The sequence below is a fragment of the Cyprinus carpio genome, chromosome A4 (genome assembly GCF_018340385.1).
Source record: "Cyprinus carpio isolate SPL01 chromosome A4, ASM1834038v1, whole genome shotgun sequence".
Lineage (NCBI taxonomy): Eukaryota > Metazoa > Chordata > Actinopteri > Cypriniformes > Cyprinidae > Cyprinus > Cyprinus carpio.
Window position 1 is genome coordinate 10,931,870 of NC_056575.1, and position 21,119 is coordinate 10,952,988.

General features: G+C 35.8%; 1 protein-coding gene across 1 annotated transcript in view; it reads right to left on the bottom strand.

The window, feature by feature from the left end:
* LOC109071413 (DENN domain-containing protein 5B-like) overlaps window positions 1-21,119 on the bottom strand; it is a 37,814-nt gene that overhangs the window by 7,434 nt on the left and 9,261 nt on the right. The window contains exons 2-16 of the mRNA XM_042736470.1: window positions 19,462-19,521; window positions 15,708-15,817; window positions 13,076-13,499; window positions 12,723-12,813; window positions 12,439-12,542; window positions 11,936-12,078; window positions 10,567-10,712; window positions 10,320-10,466; window positions 6,502-7,117; window positions 6,120-6,351; window positions 3,388-3,538; window positions 3,149-3,239; window positions 1,235-1,366; window positions 243-395; window positions 73-151 (exon numbers count right to left, since the gene is read on the bottom strand). Coding sequence (XP_042592404.1) covers window positions 73-151; window positions 243-395; window positions 1,235-1,366; window positions 3,149-3,239; window positions 3,388-3,538; window positions 6,120-6,351; window positions 6,502-7,117; window positions 10,320-10,466; window positions 10,567-10,712; window positions 11,936-12,078; window positions 12,439-12,542; window positions 12,723-12,813; window positions 13,076-13,499; window positions 15,708-15,817; window positions 19,462-19,521 — 2,679 coding nt within the window. The remainder of the gene's footprint in view (window positions 1-72; window positions 152-242; window positions 396-1,234; window positions 1,367-3,148; window positions 3,240-3,387; window positions 3,539-6,119; window positions 6,352-6,501; window positions 7,118-10,319; window positions 10,467-10,566; window positions 10,713-11,935; window positions 12,079-12,438; window positions 12,543-12,722; window positions 12,814-13,075; window positions 13,500-15,707; window positions 15,818-19,461; window positions 19,522-21,119) is intronic.

The following is a 21,119-nucleotide window of genomic DNA, read 5'->3' on the forward strand; positions in this document are numbered from 1 at the left end:
TGCACAGTGACTTGATTAGAGTCGTTTCTGGTCTTATGAACTCGTATGCATTTATGAGAGAGGTTTTTTCACCTGGAGACTCTGACAGCTGTTCGTTTTTCTCTTCTCTCGCCTGGTAGTGCAATAAATGAGACCACAGCGCAGACTTTCCCTATAAACCAGGACGACAGCACACAGTGATTCCCTGTGTTAGGTTGTATGTATTATAATGTGAAACGCATTTCCATTTGTTTGTGTCTCACCTGTTTGACCTGCAGACCGTGGCTCCATATTCTCTCCAGCAGATCACACAGACTGGCTATGAGTGTGTTCTCCTCCAGGCCAGTGATGTTTGCCTCTCCATGTCCCAGTTCAACAGCCTCTCTGCCCATTTTCTCCACCAACATACGCTTGGTCTGAACATCCATTGATTGGCATCATTAAAAACTACATTTCAATCTTGATTGAGTCTAAAGTCTTTAATGCAGCAGACAAGCGGGTCAGACTAGTAATTATGCTTGTACTAAGATCCGGGTTCCCACACTTCTTGACCAATGCATTTCTATGACTTTTACATGACCTGTCCAGTGGCTCATGATTACTAGATAAGGACATTAAAATTCATTACACAGAGATTGCTGGGGCAGATTTCCATTTGTATGTTAAGTATCAAGCTTTTGAATTAATAAATGCATGCAATTATACTTATTAATTTACAACTGTCTCAGCAGACAGACTGATATTATAACAGTGGCTTGCATTAAATTCTTCTCAACCAAGAATAATGCCTAATCAAGTATTTTTCATGCCTTGGCCAATAACCAATAAATGCCCAATATTATAATTTTAAAATTTGTCATTAAAAAAAAAAAAAAAACATTTTAATGCTAGTAAATTTAGGCAGCACAATATTATAACGTACAGTATAAAAAAATTTATATTCATTTAAAGATTTGCTAAATACGAAGGATTTAGAAACACTGTTAAATTTGGTGTTTTTAAAGAATAATTTTTAGTGATATTTAAGAGATCACAGCAAATCTAACTGAATATGAAAAGACATGAAATTAGCATATGTAATTAAATAGCCAATATCATCAATGCCAATAAAAACAGAAAAAAAAAAAAAAAAAAAAACTCAAACAATAAGCAAAAAACCAAAATTCCAAAATTTCCCATGGAACCCAGAACAAATATAAAACACACACACACACTTACAAATACATCCATCTGTGCACATTAAACTCATCCTGACCTTCATTTTGCATTCTTTCAGTAAACCCTCCACAAACTTCCAGTTGGTCTGAGCGATGACCGCAGGGGACAGGTCTGATAGTTTGGGTTGTCTCAGGTTCTTCCCCAGGTTACGGGCCTCCTGCATGTACTTCTAAACAAAGAGATCAGGACACAGACATTTAAGAAACCAAACACATTTCAAAAGGTTTAAATACAGCTTGCTTGTTTTTACTGTGTATTAATACATTTTATATACAGAAAAGCAAAATAAATTATGCTGCAACAGGGTATTTATTATAAAGCAGATCATGTTTTTTTTTTGTGGGGTCCTGTGTGGTTTATGATTGCTGTGTGACTGGGTCGGTAAGCACTCACTACTGAGACTCTGCTTTATAAGAGCATGTGGGAACATCCAGGGGAAGGACTGTGTGCGGCAGAGTTCAAAGGTCACTGTGCGTCTGAGGGGAGGGGCTTGGAGGAATTCTGACATCTGGGAGGAGTTTGTTAAGGGTATGTTAGGAATGTTTTAAGTTGGTCATATAATGGCAGGCCTCCACATACCAGACAGCAAGCTGAGAAGGACTTTTTAGGTGGTTTAATAGGTGGGGGTGGCGAATTATCCCACTCCCAGAAAGCCATAGAGTTCTGCAGGAGCAGACACCCCTCCACCTGCCGTGAAGTGGTACAGCCCACACAGCATACAAACACACACAGAAACGATGAAGAAACAATAGAAAAGTAAAGAAAAAAGCAGCATGCACATGAATGCGAGGCAGTCAGACAAGAAAAGGAAAGCGAGAAACACTTGAAAAAGAAAATGCAAGCTCAGAAGTAAAAGAAAACAGAGACAAATGAAGAAATGAGAACAGGCAGATTCACAAAAAGCCCAAAAGTCTTTTGCATCAAGCATGATTCATCAGGAACCATTTACAAGTCAAATTTCATGTAAATCACTGACAGCCCTGAAGACTATTTATGTGATTCAGACATCAGGGAACTGTGATTTAGTAATAATAATTACTGTTTATTATCATATTGGTAAGTAATACAAAAATGATGTAAGTCTAATTCTTGTACAAATCATTCTTTTGAGTAAGATCTTGAAAATGAATCAACTGATTTGATTTCCAAAACTGGTCTGAATTATTCAATCAGAGATTTGGTTGCAATGGTTCTCGGTTATTTATCAGTAAATGACAACTTATACAGTACATGGATTATTTCTGTGTTGCTATTTATGTACCATTATTGTATTTATTAATACTTTGAATTAATTTGCTTCGGTCATTGTTATTAATTTATTATTTTAATTTGTTTTTATTTCAACTTCAGTCAGTTTGATAATTCAACTTAAAAACTACAGAAAGAATAAATCAGTTCAAGCTTTTCATCTAATATTTATATTTTATTTTAGCTTTATTTCAAAAACAAAACAAAAAAAAAAAATCATAGTTGTAAAATTTATTTTTTAAACATTTTAGTTAAGATTAAAAACTTGTTCCTCAAACAAAAACATCACAAATTACAGCATTTGTTAGTTTTATATTATTTTTAGCACCATTTTTGAAGCTTCAACACTCAGTTTCCTATTTATTGTAACTGCATGGCAACGTCTTTTGTGTTCCATGGAAGAAAGTAAGTCTTATAAGTTTGAAACAACATGAGGGTAAGTAAGCGAAACAGAATTATCATTTTTGGATAAACTACCTTTTATTTCCTTTGTGATCTGCCAACAATCAGCTTTATCTACCATCTGCCAAATAAGGCCCTATGAAAGCACCAGTATAAAAGAGATGGAGCAAGTAAAAAGACTCAGGATGGAAGGAATTTCATACAGACGTCTGTGCTAATCAAGAGCTGCACACAGAACAAGATGAAAAGAAAAAGAGAATGGAGGAGAGAAGCTGAAGAGGGACAAATGCTGCAGTCTCACCTCTTTGAGCTCATTGTCCAGCACAAGATGGTCATTCTGCTGTCTGTGACGGTCCACTCTGCGCTGAGTCGAGCATGTGCGATTGGACCACCTGATCACAGAGGGGTTCCATTATTAGATCTTCCCCCACACACACACTGATACAAGCTTTAAAGAGTTTCTGCCACTGAAGTGTTACATGCCCCACACTGAATGGTCAATCTCTCATTACTGCGTCATGTGCCATAAAGCGGACTCACTTGTTGTTGGTGGGCCCTGAGGCGAGCACATCAGCCTGCAGTTTGGGGAAGAATCCCTTCTGGTATTTTCCCTGGCCAATCTTCATATCCAGCAGGTGAGGATGGATGGCTGTGTGGTCGATCTTTCTCAGCCGCTGCTCTATGGCCTGGGCTGGAGAGGAGAATCACAGCTCGGGTGAGAGGGGTTAGGCATTGTGTCGTGACTGCTTGAGACTTGAGTCTTGAAAAGTGTTGAAGCTGCAAATCACTTCAGAATGTTCAGCATTAATGGACCAATAAGCTGTAAGCTCGAGGCTAGGCTTCCACAAAAGTAAAAGTAGTTTTTAATAAACTGTAATGTATGAGCAAAGCTGCTCTAAATTAGATGCACTCCACATGGGTTATTTCAGAATACAATTTTACAAATAATGAGCTTCAATCATGAAATCTGAGCAGAGTGACTTGTATTTTAAAATAAAATAAATATTCAAAAATTCCAAATAACAAAAAATAATAACAACAAAGTATAATAAATAAGTCATAAATATTACTATTATAAGTATTATGATATTATTATACTTGTATTGTAATATAAGCATAATAAACAATAAGTATTATTTTATTAAGAAATTATTATTTATTATTGTTGTTGTTATGGTTATTGAATGGTTTTTATAAATTAATATAATAATAATTGTACACTTGAGCTTCAATAAATGAAATGAGCAGTGACTTTAAAAAATAACCTAAATAAACAATTAGAATTATAAATAATAAACCAAGTATAAGTGTTATTGTATATTGCACAGTTTTTATAAATAATTATAATTTTATATATGAACTTCAAAAATGAACTATGAGCAGGGACTATAAAAAATAACAACAATAATAATTATAATATTAAATAAATAATACTAATTGTATTACTGGATTTATATTTATTTTATCTTATAATATTATTAATTAAATATAACAACAACAACAACAACAACAAAAAAAATATATTGTTTTTATCATTTATTAGCCTGACAGGAAAAATTAAGTGGCTACAGTAGTTGTACAGTGCATTAGAATGAGAAAGCTTAATTGATTCTTTTCCAGAAATTGGAATAAATTCAAACTTTGTTTTCATGCTAACATAGTCATTTACTGCCTAGCATTTTAACTGTGCAACAAATATAACAATCAAATGTTATCACTTCCATAGCGCATTTTGTTTTTAAAAATGTTGGGGAACTTGTATAGGGCATCTGTGGGCAGTGTGCCATTTCAGAAGCACATTTTTTAAGCCAGCAGCATCCGTCTCCTAATAGTGACCTTCTGTGTGACAAGAGGTTATTGACCTAACAATTGCACTGAGAGCTTAGCGTGCAGACGCACACTCAACAATATTCAGCACACGGACACACACAGGCTTCCCAAGATGGCACAATACAGCGCCAGGCGACCGTTCTATTCTTTTCAGCATTTGGCAGCCTTTCAAAAGCGATCCATTCATATGACTCATTTGAGGGCACTCTTCAGTTCTTTCATTCTGTGCTCCTCTCCTCATTTTTTAACCACTTCTACTGTTTCTCTTTCTCCCCCCATCTGCCCTCTTGAACTGTCACTCTCTATAATCATCTGGGCACATAATCAGCAGCATTTTTTTATTTTTTTTTTGACACAGGCTTCATTAAAATTGAAACACACAATTTGTAGTGACAGAGCAATGACTGGGGAATAACCATCAGCTCAGAAAAAGAATGATGAAAGGGGGTCTGCTGAGGACGTGATCGCACAAAACTCAGTAAGGCATTAAATGAGAAGACATTTTCAATGCAGCAAAACACAATGATTTCCGAATCCGTTTATAGAGACAAAAACCACCAAACACAACATAAACCACCCAACAGTAAAAATAAATTTAAAAGACCTCAAAATTTAATCAACATAAAATGGCCTTTTTATCCATTTAATGTGACATATACCACATTTCAATATTTTTTTTAAGCAAATTAATACTTATTTTAACAAAGATGCATTAAATTGTTTAAAAGTGACAGTATAGACATTTGTAATGTTACAGAAGATAAAAAAATAAAAAAAATTCCTTTCTCACCAAATCTTCACAACACAAAAAATAACAAAAAAAACATGTCACACTGAAAACTGGAGGAATAGAAAAAAACACTATTAAAACTTGAAAAAATACATAACATTAAAAAAACACATAAAAAAAAAATCTCTACTATAATAATCAATAATATTTATGTTTTTATTCCTGATTAAATAAATACAGCCGTGAAATTTCTTTCAAAAACAAACAAACAAACAAAAAATCTAACTGACCTCAAACTTTAGAATAGAAGTGTGTATTCAAGTGAAATACGATATTCAACAGAGAAAAACAAAATTAAATGTATGGTTGGACTTGATTTTATCCTATGGGACTTGATGACTTTGTGAAGTCATCCATATCTTAGCACTCCATACAAAAAGTTTCTTTGGAATGACATTTTGAACAAATTTAGAAAGTAAATATGGTCAATTTTGATGTCATGTTACTTAAAAGGTGAAGAGTGTAATTTCTGGGCCGAGTAAAATTCACTTTTTTCAATTTTTTCCACTTTTTGCTCTGTTGAACAAGTGGCACAGAGTGGTCAAATATCATAAACAATTGACTTAAACACTCTACGCATTTAACTGTAATAAAACATCAAATACATTTAACTTAAAATATATCATGAGAAATAAATCTCAATGATTCTTACCTGATTCTTTGAGAAAAGTGCATTTCTGGTAAACAGATGAGCGCAAGCTGGGTGCGCGAACATTGTAGAGTCGGGCCTTCTCAATGCGTCCGTCAAACACTCGTAGGAGGGGTTCTTTCTCCTCCCACTGAGACATGATCTTGTTGTCGATGAAGGTGGCAAACATTTGCGTTTCGATGAAATGTGACAGGAAGGGCAAGTACGGTTCCGGCTGATCAGAAAGGAATGAGGCCTGAAGAGAAATCAAATGAAAGAACTTAGAAATGGATGCACCTTCTGAACTTTTGATGAAAACTTTGATACAAGACCAATAAAAAAAATAAGAATCAAATTTGTTTTGCTAATATTTTGTGCATCTTTAAGTGTGTGACATATCAGTTACCTTGTCAAAGTTGTGCATTTGCTCTCTATTGGTCAGCCAGGACTCCAAATCCGGAGAGTTCTGAATCACAAACGACTCGTAGTCTGCAAACATGGTCGCAAAACGTGCAGCAAACACCTCCCTCAGCTGCACATTCAGTTTAGCGTTCCTCAGCTCCTCTTCCTCAGCTGGAGATCTTCCTCCCACACTCTCCTCCCCTACGGCCTTCTGCCCTGCTACCAATGCCTCCAAACGGGCCACTTTCACCCCAGTCCTTTTGGCCAGAGCCTGCAGACGCTCCAGAGTCGGGTTGCCCTGAAGAAGTTCCAGCACGTCCAGCGCCTCTCCACCGAGGTTGCCGTTCCTCCTGTCATCCACTAACTCACTCAGGGATGTGTTCTTCAGCTCCTTCTCCAGCGTGGAGGTCTGCATGCTGACAGCTGGATCAGGGGAGGTGTTGCCCCCCTCAGGAGACAGACCAAAACTTAGCAATACCTCACTGAGTTCCTGGATGAATTCGGTCTTGTTGGGGAACTGAGGGAACTCTTCAGGCAGCTCGATGCAGTGGTTGTCAATGTCAACAAAACACAGGTTCGCCTGAGGAGAGAAAGGAGCCATGCAAATTAACATTTTTACACTTCAAACCAAACAATAAAAAATAAAAATATAACAAATCAAATTATTCTTTGACAAAGGAAATTATGTTTGTGTGTGTTTGTGTGTGTGTGTGTGTGTGGGGCAGTGACAAACAAGACTGTTTTGTTGGTTTTAAAAGCAGAAAATTTGGATCTCGGTTAAAAAAAGAAAGAAAAAAAAAAAGTGTAATGCAAAGTAATAACCAAGCAAAACAATCGCTACATTAACATGTAGATTACATTATAAGCCAACTTCATTCTGATGTGCCAAACAAAGCACATGTCCAAACCACAATGTCCATGCTGGGAAATTACAGTATTCAAACACACACGCACTGACCCAAAGCTGCAATAGCATATCATCAGCTGTACTAACCTAATAACCAAACCCAGTATCTGAAATTAGGTCAAATCAATCCAGTGTATCATCAGAAATCTCATTGTGTGACACATTGCTGTTCAGTCACATGCAGTGCAGCTCATGCAGTGAAAATGCCCTCAAGAGAGCGTGTGTGTGTGTGTGTGTGTGTGTGTGAGCGTGACCTTGTTGCTGTAAAAATAAATCAGTCAAGCAGAACTGTCCATTCTGTCAGGCCACAGTGCTGACAGCCTGTCAGAAGGAAGCATTTAGGCCAGCATGCACGTGTTTGACCTAGCTAAATAAAAATATGACATATTTTTTCCTATTAATTAACAGGAATTAACAGTTCGTCTTTATAACTGTCTTCATCTCATATGAGTGTATGTCATTTTTAAATGTATGTCAGATTTCTTTACATGTAGTTTTTTTTTATGTTTTATATTACACTGCTACAAAAACGTGAGCGTGCACATACAGGTTTATGCACATGCACGTTTGTTTGTGTTATAGTGAATATACGCATCCAACACTCATTAAATACTAATAGCTACTGTTCCCAGTCAGACGAATCCTGATCTGTAATGGGCAAAAACAATGGACAGGAGCTGACTAAATGTCATTGTGAGCCATCTTCAGAGTGCTGTTATACAAGGACATATCAGACAACCTGGTTTTGTGGTTTGGAAGCAAGGACAAACAGCATATTAGAAGAATCCAGCCTCAAGAGATGACTACAGAAACGGCAATCCCAAAATGCCCTGTAACAAGGTCAGTGAAAAAAAGCTGGAAGATGAGACAAAATGTAAATAATCATATAATATGATCATTTATTATATTACTCAATATGTCTGTGCTGTGGATTTTAATAAGTATAATCCCTAGAGTTTCTACACTACTATTCAAGTTTGTTTTTAAAGAAAGAAATTCATACTTTTATTTAGCATGCATGCATTAAATTGATCAAAAGTGACAGTAAAAAGAGATTCATAATGCTACATAATTTTCCATTTCAAATGAATGCTGTTCATTTGAAATTTCTATTCAGTGAATCCTGAAAAGTTTACTGATTTTCACAAATATATTAAGCAACACAACTCTTTTTCAGCAAATCAGCATATTAGAATGATTTCTTCTTTCATTACTGGGAAAAATAAAATAAAAACAGATGGAATGAGAGCGAGACTCTAGAAGAGGAACAGATTCAGGTACAGCACCAGTCCTTCTCCAAGATCGGAAAACATGGATGCATGCCTCAGACCGCAAAAAACAAAGGTACAGTTCTGCGGTTTCCTCATCCTCCAGCGAAGGGGATTCTGGGATTTTCAGCAACTTTTGCGTCTAAACCAAGTCGACTTTACACAAGATGACGTCCGTACGATACGAAGCTTGAAAGCAGGTATTACTAAAAAGAAATAAATGATACAGATGTCGCTTACTGCTTAAGTCACCCCAAGATTGCACGATCCAATTAATCAAAAAACGGGGGTTTGGTCTCAAAAGCATATCTAAATAACTACATACAAAATAATCCGAGTCAATAAGAAAAACATAAAAATACAGGTGAGAGCTACCATGAAACAGCTCTTAGATTAAAATGCTGGAGTCTTATTTTAAGTAACTTAAGGATTCAAAGCTGCTATTGTCCTGTAACAACTGTGTTGATTGTAATACTACTTTTCTCTCAGCAGGGTTTCTGTAGTAAAAATGATGCATAAAAGAAACAAACAGACAGGGTGATTTAAGGACAATACTTCTTAATTTTAAGCAAGGAAGTCCTGCAATAATCAAACGGCTTTACAAAGTAATTGTTGAATTAGGCCCTTCATTAGTGGATAGGGTGTAAATTTATATTTAACGCGCCTCTACAAGGAACTTTAAGATTACGCTTTGGAGAGATTTTAACTGGGACTATTAGTTTATGGCAAAAGACAAAAAGACTGTGAACTGAAGAAGCTGTTATTGCTTTGCGTGATTTCCGAGTGTTCTTTCTTAAAGTAAAAAAAAAATCAAAAATGATACTGAATTCATTACTACTCATTGGCAAAATAAACACATCTTCCCAAATGTTAATTTGATAAACAGCCCACCACACGCACATTACCATCACACATAAAAACTCTTGGAACATACAAACAATCAAGAAATTATTGGACGTCCCTGTTTTCTCTGAAAATTAATTTGACGGGGCTTTTAATCAGGGAAAGTCATGAGCATTGAACCCTCAAGAGGGACACATATCAGGAATCTTTCTTCCCAAACGACAAGCCAATCAGAACACGGAGGGAGGGCATTGGTCTTAAACACCCAGACAGTGAATTACAGATACAATTCAAGTCATAGAAAAAACTGAGGTCTGAATTCCTCAAGTGATAATCATTTGGCTTGCAAAGCTGGTTACGCATGTGTTGGACATATAATCTGCAGTACGAAGGCTCCTCTGTATCCTTGAATACTTTACAAAAAAACAACAGTGTTTTCCAGAGACACCCTCGTGAGCAGAAATGCTTGGGAGTGACGCCCAGACAGAGGGTGTACAGAAACGTACACAGGTTGGAAAGCAAAATCCACAGGAAAAAAAAGTCTTTTCAAGTAAAGCCAGTCAACGCTTTTCTGTTAGAAAGAGCACAACTCAAATACTGCTACAAAAACACATTCTGAGTTCATTGGTGTGGCGGTGAGGAGTCCGTCATGTTTGAGCCGTCTGATAAGTCCTCGGTTCATTCCTAGGTCAGTGAACACACAAGGCAGAGTCATTGTAGAGGCCGCTTAGGCCCGGAGGGGGCAGCAGGGGAGCAGTTCATTTGTGGCGTTTACAGCTCAACGCTTTTAGTTAGCGAGCTTACAGTGTGATGGGGAAGTCATGCAGCGTTTCCCGAATGCGACGAGAGCGCGACGGTGAGTTGTATCGCAGTAACGCATTCTCCTCACTACATGCGTGTGATGAAGAGCATTGGCCAATAGAGGGAAGGCCACTGCGGCAGCATCGGTCTCTGTGAGCGTTGGGGATCCACATGACAGACAACTCTTGAGCACCATTTTGTTTATTAAAAAAAAATAAGTTTGCTTTAAGAAGCCTGTGTGTGTTCTCACCTCGATCCGAGGCAAACAAGAAGCTGGAACTTGACCGTCCTTGCCAATGTTGCGTGGCATAGTGTTAAGGCGTGGACGTATCGACACGAATGATTCACATTAAGGCTATGAGGCTCTGGTGTTTCTTGCAGGTCTCCCAATTGGATCTGCATTATCCACGAAAGGCTACTCCATTCTCTGTTACAACAAACAGACATTATAAACTTATATTACATTACATATTTGAAGCAAAATTTTTATATATTTTTAAGCCGCATAACAATGAAACATTGTTTTGTAATCACATTTACAGAAAACAATACTCAATGTGTAGTTGTCATTTTCAAGTATGCTGGCGGACATAAAGTAATTAATGTATACTTAGTTTACTTCAAATGTCAAAATCTTTTATTCACAAAAGTCTTTAATGAGGACAAAGCCCTATATAATGAGGCCTTAAATGAGAAGTTATATAAAGTTACATATTAAACATTAAACAGTTATTTAAGCTACTCCAATATATAAATATATGAATAAAAACTGATAAAAAGTGATAGTAAAAACTAATAAAATGCTGCTCTTTTTAACTTTTTATTAATCAATGAATTAAGAAAAATGCATAACAGGTTCAAAAAAGGTTTCCCACATTAATGATACATTAGAATCTTAGAATGATCTGAAGGAATCATGTGACGGCTTGAGACTGGAGTAATGGCTGCTAAAAATTCAGCTTGCATCACCGGAATAAATTATATTTTAAAGTGTATCTAGTCTATATTATATCTATCTCATATATATATATATATGATATATTAAAAAACATTATTTTAATATTGAAATAATATTCACAATAATTGCCTTTTTTCTGTATTTTGTGATCAAAGCAACTTGATGAAACATAAGATATTGATTAAAAAACATAAATCTTACTGATCCCACACTTTTGACGGGCAGTCAGTATATATATATATATATATATAGATATTATATATATAGAGATATATAATATATACCTATATAAAAACATTATTTTAAAGTTGAAAATACTTTTCCACATATTGCCTTTTTTTCTGTATTTTTGATCAAAATGCAACCTTGATAACATAAGATATGTTTAAAAACATAAATCTTATGATCCAAACTTTTGAATGGCACCGTATAAGGATTAGAGATATATATATATATATCTATATCTATATATATAACATACATACATACATAACTACATACAAAATATAATATATTTATATATATATTATATAAAGAGTGTAGTTTTTCATATTGTGTAAGATTTAAGCTCTATACGTATATTAATATGTATAAATAAACTAGATCTATTATGAGTTTTTCTCGATTACTCTAACGGAAACATTTAATAAGCTAAGCTTACCATAGACATCCCACCAAAGACATTTTCTGAAAGATTCGAGCTGAGCGGAACCATGATGGAAGAACTCGCTCGAGCCAACAGGGCCACATTTCCCACACAGCAGGACCGTAAAGGGGGATGCCCCTCTGAAGAACCAGACAGACCTTTAGATTAAAAAAAAGGATACAAGGATAACAAAATGTGACGATATCATAAGTGGGCATGTTAATACCTCTTTTTCTGGTTTGTGAAATGCTTTAATAATATTGTTAACTGCTTCACCGATGGATTCCTGTATCTGGACGGGGTCGGTTCTGAAGAGCGAAGGATTGCATTTAACCACAATATTCAAAAGAGTACTGTTACTGATTTCTAAGAGCGCATTTATCAATCTCACTGATAACACTCAAATCAATGACATTGGTGCAATGCTACATTCTACCACTAGGTGTCAGTATAAGGCAAGATGACCGCCGCACAACGACTTCAAATTACGAGCACTTGAAATTTAAGTTAACACTTACTGTTCCACGCCTGTAAGCGATGTGATGCTGATTCGTCGAATCGGGAAGTTGATCTGAAGGGGCGGAGTCTTAGTTCCTCGCCTCCATCATCATCACTGCACGAACTACAAACTCACCAATCAGAACCGCTCAAGACTGCATCATGACACACTTCCCAACACTGCCGCACGGGAACTGGAAAGCACGATGAGTTAATACACGAAAACCATAAAAGGAACAAAAAGGAATGGCAAGCGACTAAAGTGGGTGTATTGTATGTGTGGCCGGTGAATCTCATTGCGGACCATGACACAATCCACCAGCCACGTGGCAAGGCAGAGCCAGGAATTATCAGACCCAGCTGCCCGTGCCGTTTCAACTTCCGAGGTTCTGACACTGTAGGACACAATACAAAACAGAAAAGGCAATATTCAGAGGCATTAAGAGGCTGGTCTGAGAATAACTGAAAAACACGTTGTGAGGGTGTGAGCAGCGAAGTACACCACGCAGGTGAAAGTGTACAATACACCATTCGCTTCTTTCGACCATAGTCAAAACCCAAGGCTCTAAATCATCCGGAAATTAAATAAATGCAAGGGTACAACTAGGGTTCCAAGATGAACCCTATAAGCTCCAAATTACTAGTAGACCGGAGCACCAAAACAAAATAATGTATAATCTATAAATATATAAAGATATTCTTTGGACACATACAGAGTGTCACGAACAGAGTCGTAGCCTTCGCCAGAGCAGCCACAGCTCCTACGGCCCCCTTGTGAGGAGGGAGACTCAGCTTCATCCAGGCTGCTGGCTAAAGAGTCCATACTAGAGGAGGATGAGGAGGATGAGGAGGAGGACGATGATGAAGGGCAGTTGTGGGCAGATGCATTATGCTCCGCTTGGTGCATCTGGTGTAGCGTCTGCATGGCAGAGCAGATCTGAGGGCTGGTCACCTCCTCGTAGAAGGTGTGAACGAAACCATAAGTGCGAGATCCGTCTTCTCTTGTGATGAGGAAAGAGTGGAACTGTGGGGTGCGACTGTCACGCTGTGTTCGGAATGACAAACCTTTGGGCATGCAGAGCTGAAGAGAAAGAAAGAGAAAATGGCTTATTGCTTCAGTAACTACATATTTCTTAATGTTGCCTTCATTGTGCAATTTGATATATGCAGGGTGTCTACTGTTTACATTTCCAGCAACAACATAAAACGAAGTTAACCGTAGCACTCCACTGAGAAAAAAAAAAAAAATCTCATGAACACAGGTACCAAAAGTACCAAACAGTACCATGTTTTTTTTTCCTAGACTTATGTTTGTTTGCTGCGTATTGTTATATATGATCTCCAACATTAGCTCCAGCTATTAAATAAAATCAATCAATCAATCTAAACTCAAATAAATACAAGTTTATGAGCTTAAGAACTGGAGTAATTATTATTGTTATTGTTATTATTATTACTATTACTATTATTTTATTTAAAGAGGCTTTTGGTGCCAAAAGAAAGACAGACGATCACATTATATGCTGTGGATGATGGCTTTTCCTCTTACTCTGCATTACTTTAATGAAAGTAAAGTGAGTACATGCAGTTCATTCCTCAAGACTTTACACACATTTAGATGGGGGAACGTTTCAGTCACCCTCTATATCATATGTGGCAGTATGATTTGAACTCCAGAGTGCATTTGACCTGACTACATTTATTTAAACTGGATGGCTTAATGATAAAGCACTGATCTTTAACTGTTCTTTTGACATCTACTTAATAAACAGACACATGCAAAGATTCAAAGATGCACACACAGAACTGATGTATGAACATATATATGTACAACAGGAAGAGAGTACAGCCTATTTCAAACAGATTCACTAAACAGAAAGTGTCTGCATGCATGCAACTTGCATTTTTTCAAACTATAGGTGAGCATTTCACTTTATTATTTACTACGCAAAAGATTATATTTGCAAAATATTGTCATGATAAATAGGTTTACAGTACATTTTCAGCACGTTTCCTACACTACACAAGGCAAAAATTGGACGCTTTTGCACCTGTGCTTCCGCTTCGCTCATATTTACGCAGCACAGTGCTGCTTACACATGCATTAGTAGTTAACCTGGTCACCAAAATAAAGTGTCATTCGTGTGCCATCTGGAATAGTTGAGAACTGAAAATACAGATAAATGGAGGGAGAGAGAGAAAGGACAGAGAACAACGTGCAGGAGTGGAAAAATGATTAGCCAGAAGTGGAATTGAAAAATGAAAGCAATCACTAGGGGAATTTAATCCAGGCCTTGGAGGATTGAGAACTAAAATTGAGTTCTGTGATTGCAAGCTGTCGTTCAAGCACTTTTAATGTGTGTGGGTGGATATTTTTATGTGCACATCTCTGCAGATAAGAGACTGGCCTTGAAAATGACTGAACAGAAACGTCATAACTTTTTTATTTTCCCTCAAATGATGTGATGGCATCATGACTGGCAGCGCTGAACACTTCAGGTGTTCCTTTATAGAGCGAGAACATGCACATTGTGCCGTTTCCATGCCGACGTAAGCAGAGAGCCTGGGTTGAATAATTGATGCTGGTGTCACTACCACTAAGCTTCCGTTTACGTTTGCTGATGGAAAAAACAACTTTGCAGCACGGGAACAATAGGTCAGAGGTTTTCGTTATCACTGCATGCTCTGGGACGGTAACACGAACCCTTCAGCTGATCACTGCATGCAACCACAGAGTGAGTGAGAGACTACATGTACACATTATGGCAATCCAAATCAATACAGATCTATCTTATGACTAATATGAGAAACAGTGAGACTGTGTGTGGGAACCTTTATTTGAAACTGAAATCAAACAAGTTTAGATGTGTTGGATATGATAAATTTGTTAAAATTTCACCCTAGTCATCAAGACTCAACATGCTCTGAAAAGCACAAACACACTTCAAACAAAAGCAAAAAAAAAATACAAAACAAAAGCACAACACCACAACAAAACAAACAAAAAACAAGTTCACAAAACAATAATAATAAAATATATAATGAATATACAGTACCAAACTCAAAACAAACCAATAGAATAATATAAAAACAAAAAAGTGGGAAAAACAAAACAAAACCTTAGAACAAAAGAATGAAACAAAACACAAAACAAGTGCAAAACAAATAGAATGATACAAAACAAAAGAATGATATAAAACAAAACAAAAATGTTTAAATCACCACTAGAGGTAATAAATCAAAGGTATAAAGCACACAGGTAAAAGTGTCGAGTACTGAAGTCACTCACCATGTTAACAGCATCCTGGTCAAACGGGTTGCACTCGATGTTCTTTGGGTAGTGGGCAAGCACTTTGGATTTGAAGGTCCTTTTGAGGGGGCTCTGATCAAAGTTTTCTCCTGCAGTGAGGAAAGGAATAGGTATTAAGGAGAGTAAAGGCCTGAAACATCTTTTAAAATATTCATAAGCTTTAAAATACAAAAACATCTATGCTTTAAGTGTGTCTAAATTCTTATTCATGGTCGTCAATAAGAGGAGGTTTGTTATGCGTCTCAGTTACACTGCATTAAACTGATAAACTGGATAACTCAAGGCCTTTTGAGAGGATGGTATGGTACGGAGGCATCATGTGAACAAGTTGCAAAGGATTTCAGTCTTTACATCTACTTAGCTGTGATGAAACTTTCTGGAAGATGTTTACTTAAATGTATATTTCAACAGTTACAGTTACAGTTTTCATTCACAATTTCACACCTTCCTTTCATAGCTTAATAACTTGAAAAGTTTCTGTGACATGATTACTACAACTCTCTCAAGTATGTTGGACAGAATAATCCACTCATATTTACCATTTAAATGTGACCCAGATATGACACTTGTCCGTGAGGGGATAGTGTTGGTCTGAGCAGGATTCCTCACCCTCTAACCTTAACACTACCATATACTCACACCCACATCTGGGTTTGTTCACTATGATCAGCAGCATTCATTTCCCCCCTCATACACTCCAAAATAAGAATGTGATAACTGAGTCTAGATAGATAGACAGACAGACAGACAGACAGACAGACAAAGATCAACTAATACATGTCAGTAAATGTATAAAAACTGATGCTGAAAACAGTGTAGCATAATAATTGTTACTTTAATATAAATATTTTTCTAATATATACACACAATGGATAGAATTCTTTTGAGATTTAAAATGTATTTTAGTGAACTGTAAGCAGGAAACTCCATTAATAGTTTGTGTTTTTTCTTTAATATAATATTTTTCATATTTCAGTTTTATACTTTGGTTATTCACTTTATTTTTTACGTTAGAACGGCCGCGACCATTTATAATTTAATGTATCTGGCTTCCAGTGTCATTCACTTCCAGTTATTTTAAGCTGTACAAAACAGTTCGATATGCTGCTTGAAACTGCAAACTGGTATTTTTTACCATATTATTTTAATGTATTATCTTAATCGTAAACACACTGGTTTGTAGTACACAAAGTTTGTACTGTTTACTGCACTTTGATATACTTCTTGTTATGTCCCTATAGCGGCTAGCGCCAGCTTCTGAATCGGATGTCTCATACATTCACAGAAAGAAAATACTTTGGTTATTGCTTTCAAGAGTTATTTATATTATCATTATTGTAACCTTTATATTTTACACCATTTTTGCACTGTGCGCGCCTTACATTTACACTTACATTAATTTGCACATTTTTTGAAGAAGACCATTGGATATTCTACATTGTTAATCAAATAAAAAAAATAATTGATTGATTGTCAAAATAGTAAAACTGGGATTTTCACACTTCACTGACAGATTTGAACCTTTATCTTTCATTTGAGCACAAAGGCTTAACATGTGCGGAGCATGTCCGTTAATCACTACACTACAGCTATTTGTAAGTATTTGAAATATATTTATAAAAAAATTAAAATGCAGCAAAACCCACATTTGTTTAGGGTAAATGTGAAAGTTCAAATCATGAAAGTCATGATTCATTTATTATGTTGGCACACATTGATGGGCTAAAAACAACAGGGAGGCATTGTGATTTGTGTCACTTTCTACTATCATGAATGCAACAGTTACATGGGACACAATTTCTTTTATGGCTCAGTGCATGTTAGTGTGTCTCAAACAGGCCGACACATGCAGCCTGCAGTGTTAGATGAACACAGCGTAGTTTTGACAGCAAAACACAAGCTGGAACATAGATTGGAATAGTGCCATGAATGCCACAACAGTGCGGATTACAGAGGCAGACAGTATGTCATGCAGGATTTGGATCTGGTGAAAGTTTAAAAAAGCAGAGATTTATATCAAATAGATGTGAAGCAAACAAGACAGAGCGCGCAGTTAGCATGAAAAGATAAACAAGACAACTAACTGATGATATTGATGGCATAAGTACATTCGTGAGATGAAAACAGCAGTCAGTCACTCTGAATGAGGCAAGGTAATTAATATAGAGTGACAGTCTAATTAACCATCTAGCTCATGTTTTGTCATGTATGAAGATTTTTTTAGTCTGTGCTGTGGGGTGAACTAGCGGTGATTTGGCAGGAGAGACTGTGTGACAGCCCTAGGCATTAACTAACAGGAAGGGACAGGGAGGAGGAGAAATCCACTAAAGCCCTTTATAACAGAGAGCGTCTGAGACCGCAGGCATACATGTGAGAAAGAGAGAGAATGAAGCAAACACCCTATGAAGTGATAGCAGGAACAGCAGGACTACAACAGCAGAAAAACAAGACAAGGAGGGAGTTAGAGACAGTGAGTGTTGCAAGAGAACAGAAACTGATTTAAAATAACAAGCTGAGGCAAATGACCCACATTTTACTATGATGCATATCTCAGACTGAGAGAGAACAAGAGGAAAAGAGGGAGGAAGTAGTAAGGACTGAAAGCTAAGTGAAAACAATGACCCCGTTTACACTTTGTTTTCCGTCTTGCTTCATTCTGATATGTAGCATTTAATCAATCCTTGATGGATATAATTAAGTCCTGTACATTTTTCCTAACTGAACAGCCCATTTCCTTCGGAAATACATCAAATTACAGAAACAAAATGGGCTGCAATTCACATTAATGTGTTTTTAATATCCAATCAAGTCAGGTGGTAGTCAAAACACATGACCACACTACATTTGCATATATTATATAAAGGTAAATTTTAATCTACATATTAAATATTAATCTTGGCAGAAAATGGTACACTAAAATGAGGGCTTTAAAATGGTTAGAAGCAGCTTCAAAACAAAATAACCACACAAATGAAAAAGTGCATACATTTATTTGCACAGAACTGCAGCAACGTTAAAATTCTGGACATTAAAATTCTATAATATTTAACTATTGAAATTCAAATATTAAAATATTGAACTCTAATAATATATTCTAAATTAAAAAAAAATACTATGATTTAATCAATAATTTAATAGTATATAATTTAATAATAAAATAATAATGAAATAAATATAATTAGAAAAACTGTCAAAACATTCAAAAAATTAAATTTCTAAATCATTTAAAAAATAATTATTTATACATTTAATCATTAAATATTACAATAAAATAATTCAAATTGAAATCTTCAAATAAATTAAACTCATTTTAATTACAAGTGAATTTAAATCACAATATTAAAATGTACAGCATGAAATGTGGATATTATTTTTGAGATTTTGTGACTAGTTTAATATTTGGGAGAGGTGCTTGGTTGTTGGTGATTGTTTTCACTTTTTAATGCTTTATCCATCATGCAGTAATGCACTGATGCAGTAAGCAACCTATTTAGTCACAGAATCAGAGACCCTCCCCTCAAAGTCTATACAAGTAGACACAGGGGATACATTTGGGAAGCATATAAATATAAGGTTTAAACAGCAATCTCTCTCGCCTGACCGCTTGAGATCAGATCATTTGAGGTGGATCTTAATACCAGGTGAAATCAGGGCCAAAAGAACAAAGGACGGGAAATACAAATGGAGAAATTTAGGGAAGCTTAGCAGTGAGGGAGTTAATGATGACGTTTACCTGCTGCCACAGATTCTGGGTCCGTGCCCTGACGATCGGCCTCTAGCCATTGGTACAAAGCTGAGATGGCAAACACACAAACAGACAAACAAAAAGCAAAAATGTCAAACCAAACAGAGAAATGGAGAAGCAAACAAAACGGATGCATGACTGAATCCAAAGTGCAATGGCTTTGCAGACACAGACAGCGTGTGTGTTATTTTGCAGGCTGAGCAGGGATGGAGGTGAAGTGAGACATGTTTCACAGCCTCTGCTTTGGCGAGCAGCTTGACTTTAGGCCACAATCTCTGCTGGGATGGAGACATCATGTTGTGCATGACCTGCAAGCACTCAAAGAATATCTTATTTGTGGGTGTTAAAGGAACACAACGAGGAGGTTAAGAAATATCTACATGTGCAACCCACACATATGCACATACACACGCAGCATTCAATGCCTGGCTAGCAAGTCATCTTCAATTTGGCCTCAAATAGTCTGGATCATCAAAACTGGATGCATGTTCATGATCATTTTTCTTAAACAGAAGACATTTAATAAACACTTTTGAAAACCCCAAACCCTGTCAAAAACTTGTTTGGGTCTATATATCTATATATCTATATATATATATATCTATATATCTATATATCTATCTATATATATATATATATATATATATATATATATATATATATATATATATCTTTATATCTATATATATATATATATATCTTTATATCTATATATATATATATATATCTTTATATCTATATATATATATATATATCTTTATATCTATATATATATATATATATATATATATATATATATATATATATATAATATATATATATATATATATATATAATATATATATATAATATGAAAGAAAATAAGTACCCTTTCTCCCCTCTCAGCCTTTAATAATAATTAAAATTAAAATAATTAAAATTAAATTAAAACAAAAATTGCATCCATATCGCAGTATTTTACGGGTAATAAACTAAACCTAAAAATAAATAAATAAATACAATAATAATAATTAAAAAATTTTTTTTTTTTTTAAAAACTTCCCCCTTCAGATAAGTAACAAACTTAATGTCATGTAGACAATGTTAAAATGCAATAAATAAATAAATGGTCCTAAGAATAGGTTTATTTTATTAAAATCAAATATATATTTTATTTTAGAGAGAAAAACAAGCCAGACGTGCTGTTTTTGAGATTCACCCACACAGGAAGTGACTGCTGTGTCTGCAGTATTATGAACGGTATTTACAGGATGACTCAGCCTGTGAGTTCTGAACAAACGTCACTGCTGGCTGAACGTGAATCGAACACTCTTTGAACTCACCTAAGATCATAACTACCTCTGCAATCTGTTAAATCCAGCACCTGCCAAAGTCTTCCTCACTTAATTAACCCATAATCACACATTTCCAAAGATGGTGAATGTTAAATGCAAGTCTGCTACTTCTAACTCCCACAAAAAGGACCACACCATGTTTTTTGTACCATGGTATTTCTTTGCAGTAACTTTGAGTGGCAAAACGCTAATCAACAAGTTCCATAGTGTGTGTACTGCACATATTATAATCAAAATCATCGCCGCAGCATTTTTTTCCAAGTGTCCATAAAAACAGAACTTTTTCTCCATTAACCTCTGGCAGCAGCGGAT